Below are 12,281 nucleotides of genomic sequence, written 5' to 3'. Positions count from 1 at the left end.
GCAAACAATCCGAGCTGTTTACACGTACGCAACAATATCCGATGCGTCCGACGTGAGAACATGAGGACTGGTTGGAGATAACTGGAGCTCCAGCTGATACGACTAGCCTGGAAGGCCGAGGTCAGTGGATATCAAATCGCAGCAATGCCTTCTGGGTAAATTGTGCTCCCTGGTTTGTTTTGTTTTGCTTTGTTTTGTTTTTCTTCATCCAAGCCTGCATTTACAGTATTGAGACTGGATGCACAATTCCGATATATTGACACAGATCTGATTTTGACCCCCCTTACTTGTTACTTAACCAAAGGGAAGTACACGAGGAGAGGTGTTTATAACAGGAATGAAACGAGGACATGAATAAATTCTCTACAGGCTTTGTGTTGGAAATCCCCCACCCGGCCTTAAGCTCCTCCTCTGTGCACGCGGAGGTTAAACACTCCTCCACCCGAGCAGATCAGCTCAGATCAGACTTCACACTCGAACACACACATTCTCTCTCTATTTTTTTTCTTTCTCATTCTCTCACACAAACACAAACTTTTAAAAAATGGCTCTTTATCGGAACATCACAGGCACGAGCCCCATGGATTACGGTTCGGAAGCTCGCGCGCACAAAGCCGGGACGGTGATAGACGAGCGGCTGGACAGCGGGCTGGACTCTCTGCGCGAGGACGACACGGAGGATTACTGTAGCTCGCGCGACTCATCCGTGGTCGACGACTTCGCGAGGCTGAACGTAGACGGAGCGCACGAGGAGCGCTGGAGGACCGAGATCACGGAAGACGGAGACACGTGCGTGGTGACCCTTATTTATATCAAAAAGAAAAACATCGTGCACTTTAATACCCGGCTGTTTGCAAAAAGACTCGAGGTGTTGCTCGGGGATTAACGTTACCGATACCGTGCGCGTGCACAGCGGAATAAACACCAACTATAAAGTGTGCAAGTAGCGCGGAATTAAAGCTCGCGCCGCGGTGTGTGTTTGATTAAACAGGTGGAATTTCCACGTGCATGTCGTGTAGGAGTTTTATTCGACATGACAGGGGTTAGTTTAAATGAAACACTGCAAGATCCAACAGTTTATTCTCGTGCTGAAAATAATGCCACCTTAAACACCATCAATGCTTTGAGTAGAAATTAAACACTAGGCTTTTTAAAAAAAAACAACAAAAAACACAAGTATTTAATGTTTAAACAGCTTCGTATTGATTTCCATAAACAGCATGTCGATAGATAAACACTCCAAAACGTGCAGTTGGTGTAGAAAAAATTTGTGTGCTGAATTAAACACCTAAAGATGCAGTTAACACCAGCAGGTCAATCTGTGCAGTGTTGAGTGTTAAAGGAACAGTGGAGGTGTTATTCAGCAGGTCTGAGGGAAAAATGAATGCACACTAAGTGTTAATTCCGTGCAGAGATTTTTTATTTTTTGGTAGTGTTTAATCTGTTTAAATACCTTTTTGTTTTGATTGCAATATTTGTTAATAATAAGAATGCATATATAATGTAATATATAGGAGATAAATGCATGGTATGTGTTTAGGTTGAGTGAGTGCACATACGAGCTCTGCAGGAAGGATTGTTGTCTATACAGTGTTTTGTACTTTGGCTCTGTGTGTGTGTGTGTGTGTGTGTGCGCGCGCACACTTGCATAATTGTGTGTGTGTGTGTGGAAAGTCCCGGGCTGTCTGCCAGTAAGGCCCTTCTAGGAAAAACACCACTGCCTGCAGAGAGAGAGAAAAAAAAGTCACTGCTTGTTTTTCCCCAGTGAGCCGTGTGCAGCACGCAGAATGTATACCTTAAATTCCATTTTGACCGTCACTAATCTTTCCTTATTTTCTTTCTCACAGGTATTTGCATCTGGCGATCATTCACGAAGCCCAAGACATGGCGCTGAAAATGATCGAAATGTCCGTCAAGCACCCGTTCCTGAACAAACAGAACTACCAGAGACAGGTAGAAAACTACAAACATGCTCAGTCGAATTTATTTATTTTCACTAAAGCTGACGGAAACTCATTAAGATCTAATCCTTCCACAGACGGCGCTGCACTTGGCCGTGATCACAGAGCAGCCTCTGGTGGTGGAGCGTCTGCTGAAGGCCGGCTGTGACCCCATGTTAGTGGACAACAACGGCAACACGGCCCTGCACATGGCCTGCAGGACGGGATCGCTCGCGTGTTTCGGTCTCCTCACGCAAAACTGCTGGGCGGTTCTGCCTTCCATCCTGCAGACACCCAACTACAGCGGTAAGCTTCATCCTCACACTCATCAAAGCGTCCATCCACATAATCACTTCAACCCATTAAGATGAAAAATCTGTGGATGTCTTAAATGTCACGCGTTAATCAGATCGAACACGAGTCACTTCATTTTCCGTGTGTCATGATCACTTTGAGTGAGAGATTGGATTTTGTTTTTCCGCAGGTCAGAAATGCTTACACGTGGTGGCTGTACACGGTTTTCTCTCATTGGTGGAGAGCCTCATCTCTTTCGGAGCAGATATCAACGAACAGGTAATAATAATATTACACCGACGAAACAGAACATTTAGGAACCACGGACTGTAAATATTAATAAATAAAGCTGAAAGATGTTTACTGCAAAATGTGAATAACATTTCTAAAACGTAAACATCGTTTGCGTTCTCAGGAGCAGTGTAACGGCAGGACGGCTCTCCACTTAGCTGTGGACCTGCAGAACCTCGACCTGGTGAAGCTCCTGGTCAGCAAAGGCGCTGACGTGAACAGCTTGACGTACGGCGGCCACTCGGCGTATCATCTCACGCACGGACGCCAGAACATCGACATCCAGAAAGCGCTGCACGACGTCACGGATGAGGACCTGCGGGATCTGCCCGAGAGCGAGAGCGAGGACAGCGAGGACGAATACGACTACGACTTCGGCAGCAACGAGCTGCAGTCTGACGATGAGGTGTGTGTGTGTGCTTTACACATCTCCATATCTAAATCATCAGTACTGTTTTTGTGTTAAGAAGTTTGCAATAAAGTGCCGTATGTATTTTTTGCATGAGCGTAATAAGGTATTTACGGTAGTCTTACAGTACTTTTACTTGGCACTATACATAAAATCATACAACGCCATGCTGTTTCACGTTTCCTGCTCCTAACTCCAGTTTCCCCTCCTTTCCACAGTACGACGACATTAAAGTGATGGGGCAGGAGTAGAGAAGTGGTTCGGAGAGTCGAAGACGATTAAAAATCTTCCGGTCCTGCGAGAGGAGACACAGGACAAAAGGCTACAGGAGGACATACCGAGATAAACGTGACCCTAAGCCGAGAACACGCAGGCGGAAGACCGCGGACAGACGCCGAGCGGAAACGTTCAGGAAGAAAAGATGAAAAACGGAAGAAGAGAGAAGACGCCAGACGTGCTGTTTAGGCATGTGTGCGCCGATACTGGGTTTTACTATCATAATTATCCAACAATATATCATGGTTTACGATCGTATCGTGAAAGGGCACGTGTCTCAACGTAAAAACGTCCAAAATACGGACACTTGGAAGACAACTGGGACGATACGGTGCGTTCAATATCGTGGCGTATCGTATAACTGATAATCGGCGCATGCCTGGAGTCTGGACTGAAGCTCCGCCCCCTGCAGTGCTGTTGTATTAAACTGTAATATATTGTGTATAGACAGATTTATTTTTATATATGGTGTATAGATGTGTATCCTGTTCTATGCAGTTGGAAATTCCGAAATGTTCTGCTAAATTAAAACCCCGTAATTGCGCAGTGTGTTGTTCCTCTTTCTTCTTTTCTTGGAGCAAGTGGTGGAGGAGGGAGGAGGGTGAGCTGTAACCGGAGCTAGTCTGGCTTTTTTTGTGTGTGTTTTTTATGGCTGTGGAGAAGAGTGTGTGTGTGTGTGTGTGTGTGTGTGTGTGTGTGTGTGTGTGTGTGCTTGGGCTTCAATCAGCTGAGAAAGGCTGGAATTTCCTGTGGGGGATGAGACACTCAAGATTGGCAATGCTAAAAATTCCCCCGTCCGAGTCATCCGGCCTGCTGAAATTCCAGATATGAGACACTTCATGGAAAAAAAAACACTCCGCTCTGTTCTGCGAATCTGAACGTGATGAATGGCACGACGTTTTCCCACAGTGATGCCTTTTTTTTTCTTATTCAGAAAGAAGAGTTTTTAGTCTCCGTCTGGAAGCCAGACATTAAAAGCCGATACACATGTACTATACCGATACTGAACGGATTTTAGTGCCACATGCTAAACTGGAGGCTATAGATGTCCACTAATGATTAGCCATGTTAGCTCCACAGTGGAAAACAACACGCTATGATGGATCGCTAGCGTAGTAACGGAAGCTAGAGATGTAAATCGTGACGTCTCCTCAAACAGTTCACGTGATTTCTATTATGCTCGGGATTTATTTATACAGCATCTTTTATACATTTAAAACGAAGATCAATGTGCGTTACAGTCTTGACGTGAAATGGCAATAAATAATAATCGGGTCAAAAATATCAAAGAAATAAACAGTAACAAGGAAGAAAATTACGATACGTACAAAAGTTCATTCATTAAAAGCTAGAGCGGAAAATGTTTTTAGCCCCTTTATAATAATAATCGGTAATAGATTAAAGTTGCCAGATTTATTTTTAACGTGTTCCAGATATCTATCGCAGAAATATATCTGTATATTTATAAACTTTTGGACGAACTATTGCTTTATTTTATATAGAGATAGTAGCTAAGTAGCAGGCTAGCTAGCTAGCTGTTTAGCGAGTTATGTTTAGCTAGTCAGTGTAACACCAGGCAACTAGCTTAATATACAACACTGTATTTATAAAGCTGAAGAATATCTTTAAATTCGTTTCAGTCTGCTAGTTTGACGCGAGTGTTGTGTAAGAGGTGTAGACAGTCATGTGTCTGACTTAGCACTTTAGGATGGTTTATGGCTAGCATGACTCGTTTTTATCCTAGTATGAATAGCAGAGCTGTGCTATTTATAAAAATAAATTAAAAAAAAAACCCCTGTCCGTCAGGTTTGTCTTGTCTATTAAGTAAAGGGTGTCAATACTTATTTTTGGACTGACATAACAATATGAGTATATTAAGTAAGATTGTGATAGAAATGAGATTATTAAGATTTAAGTCTTAATGGCTTAATCGGTTTTATTTTATTGCGATCACATATTTGGCTGTATTGAAGATATTTTCATTTGATAATACATTTTGAAATGAACTGTTTTATTTTTAAGACATTTACTGCGATGATTACGAGAGGGTCGATTTTACACGAAAAAGACAAATCAGAAAAGGTTTAGCGAGATCTTTTGAAATGAAAAACCAGTCACATCTGCAGTGCTGCAGGTTTAAAAGCAGATTTCTGTTTAAAATACTGACTCAAAGTGCTTTATTACCCTTATACCACAGCCATGTGCCAGCGATGGCAACTTTTTCTTCATTAAAAAACGACGCGACATAGATTTTCTAAAACAACTTCCTGTTGTCGCTTAGGTTATAGTACCTATAAACGCTCGTTCCTTCACCAGCCTCTCTTTATTCTCTCTCGGGGGGGGGACGCCACTTGTTACACGTAAACAGCAAAGAAGCGTCAGCTCTTCTGTCCTGAAGATGTGGGAAACCGTCTGACACTGGAGACTCCTTCCAAAAATGATCAATAATTAGAGAAAACTTCACTGTATCATCGATTACATGTTTATTTTAGTCTGTTTCTTTGCGCTGTACCGGTCCTTGTGAATGAGCCGTTACTATAGAAACGATAATGTATCAGAACGAGCGTGTTAATATAAACCTACGATTAAATATTAAGGTGTCAGACGCCCACGCTGACCGACCATTTGATTTCACACCTCTCTCTCTCTCTCGGAGTGAGATTGCAGTAAAGTGTAAACATGTAGCGTTAGCTGACATTCACACCCCACACTGATTTTGTTGTTTACGTGCGTGTTGTGAGCGTACCGCGTGTGACCTCTGCGTACTATAGACTTCCCTTTACAGTAAACGCAGACGGAAAGGTGACGCGTGTGGTTTCAGTGATTTAAATACAAACCTGAGAAATAGGCAAGGGGCTGTACCTGCATCTCAGACTCGAGCGTCACTCTCTGGAGAAAACTCACACACTCATGCAAATCACAGAGTCAGAACTCTCCCTCTGGAGTGTACACACACACACACACACACACTAACATAACAAGTGCAAGAATCTCAGATGATTCAGCTTAATCCGAGAAACGTCAGCCGGAAAACCCGTCTGTCTCGCTCTCCGTTTGATTTTTGTTCTTCGGGGATTTATCACATTTCATTTATTAACCCCGAGACCGGGCCGTCATCTCTATGCAAATACGGGGAAGAATCGGAGGGGACGCGATTCATTTACCTCTCAAGATGCAAATGAAACCTCAAGGAAGTTCCTATGTTGAGCACTAGAAGAGCATGCTACTCTTAGAAAGTCTTCAGGAACCGTATAAGGAAGATGACAAGCCTTGACCCCAAAAAACAAAGGATTTGAAGAACGCCTGAAGTACAGACACACACATCTGCAGATAATTATTGGCACCCTTCGTGAAGTCCTAAGAAAGTAAATAATAAAAAAAAAAATTGAAAAATGACACAAATGATTTCACGCCGATCTTTACCAAGGGTGCCAATAATTCTGCCACTTACTGTAGTCATATGTAAAGACATATATACATGTAGTCATAAAGATGACAGACAAAAAAACCTATCTTTTTTTCTATTATTTTATTAGACCTAGCTAGTTATATTTACGTTTCTATTCATTTACTTTTCTTTCTCTACTTTCATTTGTGGATTCATTTTTCGCATATTTTATAATAATTTCTTCATTTTTATTCGACTTTCATTCTTGGCTTTGTCTTAATTCTATTTTGTGACATGACCTCTAACTCCTCACTTTAATACCTTGAGCTACATCTTATGTATGTATGTATGAACGGTGCAATGTAAATAGAAGATTTTTATTGTTGTTATAATTTATTAACTTTATTATTATTCATGTAGATATAGACAAAAATCCAGAGAGCGAGACAGAAGGACAGAAGGACGTTCAGGGCTGGACGATATGATGATACAATATCGATATTGTGATAAATTTACGGCCATTTTTCTACGATATCTTTTTATGAACGGTTTAATTTTTTTTTAATATAATAATTAGGAACTGAACAGAAGTACCATGTTTATAATTTCTTAATAATTGAAATCTAATCTAAATATTGAGATGTGTATTGTAGAAATATCTTCAGAGTATCGCGATACGATATTTTTGTGAAATCGCCCGGTCCTCGTGCAGACCAGCAGAGCGACAGGGATACTGAGACAGATAAAGAATTATCTGCAGACAGACAGACAGACAGCCAGCTAGTTTATTGATGTAAGGGAAACCGCAGTGTTCCACACATCACAGGAGAGAATGAAGTGCAGATACAGAGGGAGAGGTAAACACAAACTCGGTGTTGTACAGTAAAATACTCTAACTGATAGAATCCTGACACTCGGGTGAACAAGGACGTTAACGTGAAACTCCGCGGCCTCGTCTCCGAGTGCGCTCTAGCGAAAGCAGATTGGAGAGAAGAACGCACTCTGTATAGAGTTTAATGTACAGCGGTGAGGAAACTCACACAGGAAGTCGCACATTGCTGCAATAACCCACTCCTCAGAACACGACGAGGAAGAGAGCGATTTCGTAAAACGCGTTAAATAAATAATGCAGGCTGAGACGATTTTTACACGTTTTAAATGGCGCACTTATATAGCGCTTTTATACAAAGCGCTTTACACTGTGTCTCATTCACCCATTCACACACACACCAATGGTAGCAGAGCTGCCATGCAAGGTGCTAACTTGCCATCGGGAGCAACTTGGGGTTCAGTGTCTTGCCCAAGGACACTTCGGTATGTGGAGTCACGTGGGCCGGGAATCGAACCGCCAACCCTACGATTAATGGAAAACCCGCGCTACCACCTGATCCACAGCCGCCCCGAGCAACATGATCGATATTCTCTAGAAACGGAATCAGAGCGGGTGAATAAAAGAAACCAGGACTAAGAGATCGTCAAAAACAGTTGTGTTTTTATTGATGTGTTGCAAGAGAAAGCGAATTAAACAGAGAGAGAGAGAGAGAGAGAGAGAGAGAGAGAGAGAGAGAGAGGCAGAGAGAGGGCGACCTGAATACTGAGGATATGACGTAGTGCTTCTTACAAACTTAACGTCTTCGTTCTCAATCGCGCTCGGACAGGGCCACGAGATGGGCGTCGATCTCAGACTGAGACAGAATCCTGAAGCGGAAATAAAACAAAAAACAAAACACGCATAAAGGGCATCGTTAAATATACAATTCAACAAAATAATACATTACTGTGTCCGTTTACATTAATACATTACGTGAGCGTTTCTTATGCAACATAAGTTTACACACAGAGAGCACGCTTTTACTTTCACTTGTGCACTTCACGGAGCTTGCTGCCGATTGTTAAAAAAAAAAGAAAAAACCAGTCTGCGCTGGATCAAGTGCTATTCTACAGTACGTGCTGCTGAATAACGAGACCGGAAGCCGTTGTGTTCAATTAAACCGGTGATTAATGAGCTCATTACAGCTAGGACTACTCATGCAGTGAAAATCTTCTCATCATACAATATTAGTCTTTTTTAAATTCGTGCGTTCACGTTGCATTGGATTTCCATTGACAGCAAAGGAAGAAGAAGGAAAAAAATCCACGCTATTTTTCCTTTTACAGTCCGCATTTTCTATCCCTGAGCGTTTTTCTTCTTCTTCAGGTTTAAAGACGAGTGTTTGTGTTTGACTCACCTGAACCTGGGTTCCTCTGTGGTGATCACGCCCACTTCCAGCTCCGAAGGCTTAAAGTCAATGGACAGAACTGTAGACAGGCAGCTGATTGCAGTCTGTCAGATAGAAAAGAAATTCTAGATTTAAACGCGCAATTTTTTCGCTAATGAAAGAATGTAAAAGGCGCTCCGATGGACCGCCGCAGCCGTATGAAGGATGTTGTTACCTCGATGGTCTGCTCGAAGGTCCAGTCTAGCTTCTTCTTGACCTTTTTCTCCAGGAAGCTGGTGGCCTCGGTCTGTTTGACGCCGGCGGCCGTGGCTTTAAAGCCGCAGTAATACCCGGCGGGGTCGCACTTGTACACCTGTGGGCCGCATTCCTCATCCACCCCGACCACGATCATACCTGACACACCACACAAATCTCCACTTAGCCGAACTGTGTGACCAAATTTCTCTCGCTCGAACTGGCCGTGCAAAAAAATAAAAATAAAAACTAAAACGAAGCTATAGCAGGACGTTTAGTGTTAAGTGATCTCCGACGGGACTTACAGCAGCCGAGCGGTCTCATCTCTGCGTTCTGCGTGTACACCTGAGAGATATCCGCGATCCTCTTACACAGCATGTCCACTGGGATCTCGTATCCGTACTTATACATCCAGTTAGCAGCTTCGTAGCGAGCCCTTTGTACCTGCGACCTGCTGTCAGCTACACAAACACACACACACACACACACACACACACACACACACACACACACATTCACAAGTGTTTTATTCCTCTTATACCACAGCGATTTGCCAACAATGACACTTTTTAAAAATCCTTTTACAGTTCAACAACAAGCTACAAGTTACTTCCTGTTCTCACTTTACAGCTTCTTATATTCCAGAGAAAGTGTAAACTCGGTAGTAAAACGCTCACCTGTCATGCCGGTCATCACACAGCCGATGTTCTCCGTTATTCTGAATAAGTGGCTAACGGTGGAGGCGTCCAGTAGTTTGTCCTTAAAAAAAAAAAAAATTTAAAAAATTTAAAAAAGGCAGAAGGGGCACATACCACCGAGTACTGTAGATTAGTGACGGCAATTCCAGCTCTGTTCAGTGAGTCAAATCATTTGAATCAGCTCATCAATTCGAGCCGACTCTTCGACTAAAAAAAAAACAAAAACCCAAACAGTGATTGTTCTTTGCCTGACTGTGAGTGAAACTGTTTAATAAACTCCTACTTTACCTTCTACTGAGCACAATAAGACGAGCCGTACATTTTACCACATTTATTATAATAATTATTATACTAAATCAGCAATGCATCACAAATGTGTGCTTCACTGTGACGAGAGAGAGACAGAGCGAGACAGAGAGAGAGAGAGAGAGAGAGACACACACACACAGACAGGTAGTGATAAAGAGAGTGATAAAGAGAGAGACAGAGAGATAAGAGAGAGTGAGAGATAAAAAGACAAGAATAAAGAAAGAGAGACAGGGATAAAGAGAGTGATAAAAAAGAAAGACAGACGGCATGAGGCAGAGAGAGAAAGAAAGACAGCAAGAGACAGAGAAAGAGACAGACAGATGGCAAAATACAGATAGACACAGAGAGCGTGACAGAGAGAGAGACAGATGGAGAGAGAGGGACAGAGAGACAGAGAGAAATAAAGAAAGACAGAGAGAGAGAGACAGATGGAGAGAGGGACAGAGAGAGACAGAAATAAATAAAGGCAGAGAGAGACAGACAGACAGAGAGAGTAAGAGAAAGTGACAGGAATAAAGAAAGAGAGAGAGAGAAAGAGAGAGACAGAAGGAGAGAGAGGGACAGAGAAATAAATATAGGCAGAGAGAGAGACAGACAGAGAGTAAGAGATAAAGCAACAGGAATAAAGAAAGACAGACAGGCAGAGAGACAGGAATACAGAAAGAGACAGAGAGAGAGAGAGACAGAGAAATAAATAAAGGCAGAGAGAGACAGACAGACAGACAGAGAGAGTAAGAGATAAAGCGACAGGAATAAAGAAAGACAGACAGACAGAGAGACAGGAATACAGAGAGAGAGACAGAGAGCTAGAGAGAGAGACAGAGAGAGACAGAGAGAGAAAGAGAGAGACAGAAATAAATAAAGGCAGAGAGAGACAGACAAACAGAGAGAGTAAGAGATAAAGCGACAGGAATAAAGAAAGACAGACAGACAGAGAGACAGGAATACAGAAAGAGACAGAGAGAGAGACGGAGAGAGAGACAGAGAGAGAGAGACAGAGAAATAAAGGCAGAGACAGACAGACAGACAAAGAGAGTAAGAGATAAAGCAACAGGAATAAAGAAAGACAGACAGACAGAGAGACAGGAATACAGAAAGAGAGAGAGAGACAGAGATCTAGAGAGAGAGAGAAAGAGAGAGACAGACAGACATCTGTGTTGTTAAAACTTACAGGAACTTTCTTCTGAGAGACGACGACAGCGCAGTCTTTCCCCCGCACCGCTACTGAGGTCAGTCCTCCCTGATTAATGGCCTTGAACGCATATTCTGTCAGGAAAAATAAATAAACATGTATTCAAACATGACTTTGTGAAGATACTCCATCTGTTACCGTCTGTATAGAAGAAGATTACCAGCTGATGGAAAGTGAACCACATTAACATGTTCTCTGCATAGCGGAAATGCACATACACACTACTGTCTCACGATTAGCGCATCTACATAAAGATAATGAGGCTATTAATATTAATGACATTAATTAGTGACTATAACTGTCACTGTGAGAAACTGTGTGAAGTCAGTGGATTATTTACTGATAATAAAACTACATGCCATAGCTGAACTTCTCTAGATCTAATATTCCACTATACATTTTTTTAAAACACACACACACACACACACACACACACACACACACACGTCTACACAGCTCATTATTATTGTGTGTGTAGCCCTGTAGCTAAATGAGCTAGCTTCTCCGCCAACTGCTATTCTTTAATAACTGAATTGCCCTCCGATTATCTTACACCAATTGGTCTCATTTTATATTCTTACATTTGCACTTTCTTTCCGAAGAGTGGCACGAAATAAATAACTTTAAACACTAGATAAACTAAGCTAATGCTAAGCTAACGCTAGTGCTGCTGCTGTCCATGACTGAGCATTTACACACTTTCGGTTTCTTCAGCACACTGTCGCTAGCACATTTACCCACCGACTTGATAAAGTCTGCCCTCAGGAGAAAAGATGGTGATGTGGCGGTCAAATCCCGCACTCGAACCCCGAGACATTGCGATTTATGTATTTAAAATAAAGCCACAAAGATGTGTAAACACCTGAGCCGGTTACTTCTTACTTCAGCAACTTTAATCCCTATCCGTATTCCGACAAACCCCGCCTGTGATATGATTGGTTAATAGTTGCACCACGGCGCTGCGGAAAAACGATAATCCAATCATAGCGCAAGATACCGCCACTCAAGTATCCAATCCTAACAAGGAGGCG

General features: G+C 42.4%; 2 protein-coding genes across 2 annotated transcripts; one reads left to right on the top strand and one right to left on the bottom strand.

Annotated features, from left to right (window-relative positions):
- The first annotated feature begins 441 nt into the window (after nucleotides 1-441).
- On the top strand, nucleotides 442-3,756 carry nfkbiab (nuclear factor of kappa light polypeptide gene enhancer in B-cells inhibitor, alpha b). Its single transcript, XM_053633203.1, has 6 exons — nucleotides 442-789; nucleotides 1,848-1,953; nucleotides 2,039-2,246; nucleotides 2,425-2,513; nucleotides 2,650-2,931; nucleotides 3,153-3,756. Exons 1-6 carry the CDS (start codon nucleotides 545-547, stop codon nucleotides 3,183-3,185), a joined length of 963 nt encoding a protein of 320 aa, XP_053489178.1. The 5' UTR covers nucleotides 442-544; the 3' UTR covers nucleotides 3,186-3,756.
- Nucleotides 3,757-8,070: 4,314 nt separating this feature from the next.
- Nucleotides 8,071-12,168, bottom strand: psma6a (proteasome 20S subunit alpha 6a). Its single transcript, XM_053633204.1, has 7 exons — nucleotides 11,992-12,168; nucleotides 11,230-11,324; nucleotides 9,729-9,810; nucleotides 9,357-9,512; nucleotides 9,032-9,210; nucleotides 8,827-8,921; nucleotides 8,071-8,296 (listed from the first exon to the last, which is right to left on the bottom strand). Exons 1-7 carry the CDS (start codon nucleotides 12,065-12,067, stop codon nucleotides 8,239-8,241), a joined length of 741 nt encoding a protein of 246 aa, XP_053489179.1. The 5' UTR covers nucleotides 12,068-12,168; the 3' UTR covers nucleotides 8,071-8,238.
- Nucleotides 12,169-12,281: the final 113 nt, after the last annotated feature.

The sequence above is a fragment of the Ictalurus furcatus genome, chromosome 9 (assembly GCF_023375685.1).
Source record: "Ictalurus furcatus strain D&B chromosome 9, Billie_1.0, whole genome shotgun sequence".
Lineage (NCBI taxonomy): Eukaryota > Metazoa > Chordata > Actinopteri > Siluriformes > Ictaluridae > Ictalurus > Ictalurus furcatus.
This window is presented reverse-complemented; position numbering and strand designations above follow the sequence as displayed.

What these genes read in the sequence shown, in the direction of transcription:
- psma6a (XM_053633204.1), bottom strand. Translation starts at nt 12,067, where the DNA reads ATGTCTCGGGGTTCGAGTGCGGGATTTGACCGCCACATCACCATCTTT. An exon ending in TGTGATGACCGGCATGACAG is followed by an intron (nt 9,513 to 9,728) that starts GTGAGCGTTTTA and finishes GTGTTTGTGTAG; the next exon opens with CTGACAGCAGGTCGCAGGTA. An exon ending in ACAGAGGAACCCAGGTTCAG is followed by an intron (nt 8,297 to 8,826) that starts GTGAGTCAAACA and finishes TTTCCGCTTCAG; the next exon opens with GATTCTGTCTCAGTCTGAGA.
- nfkbiab (XM_053633203.1), top strand. Translation starts at nt 545, where the DNA reads ATGGCTCTTTATCGGAACATCACAGGCACGAGCCCCATGGATTACGGT. An exon ending in ATCACGGAAGACGGAGACAC is followed by an intron (nt 790 to 1,847) that starts GTGCGTGGTGAC and finishes TCTTTCTCACAG; the next exon opens with GTATTTGCATCTGGCGATCA. An exon ending in AACAGAACTACCAGAGACAG is followed by an intron (nt 1,954 to 2,038) that starts GTAGAAAACTAC and finishes ATCCTTCCACAG; the next exon opens with ACGGCGCTGCACTTGGCCGT.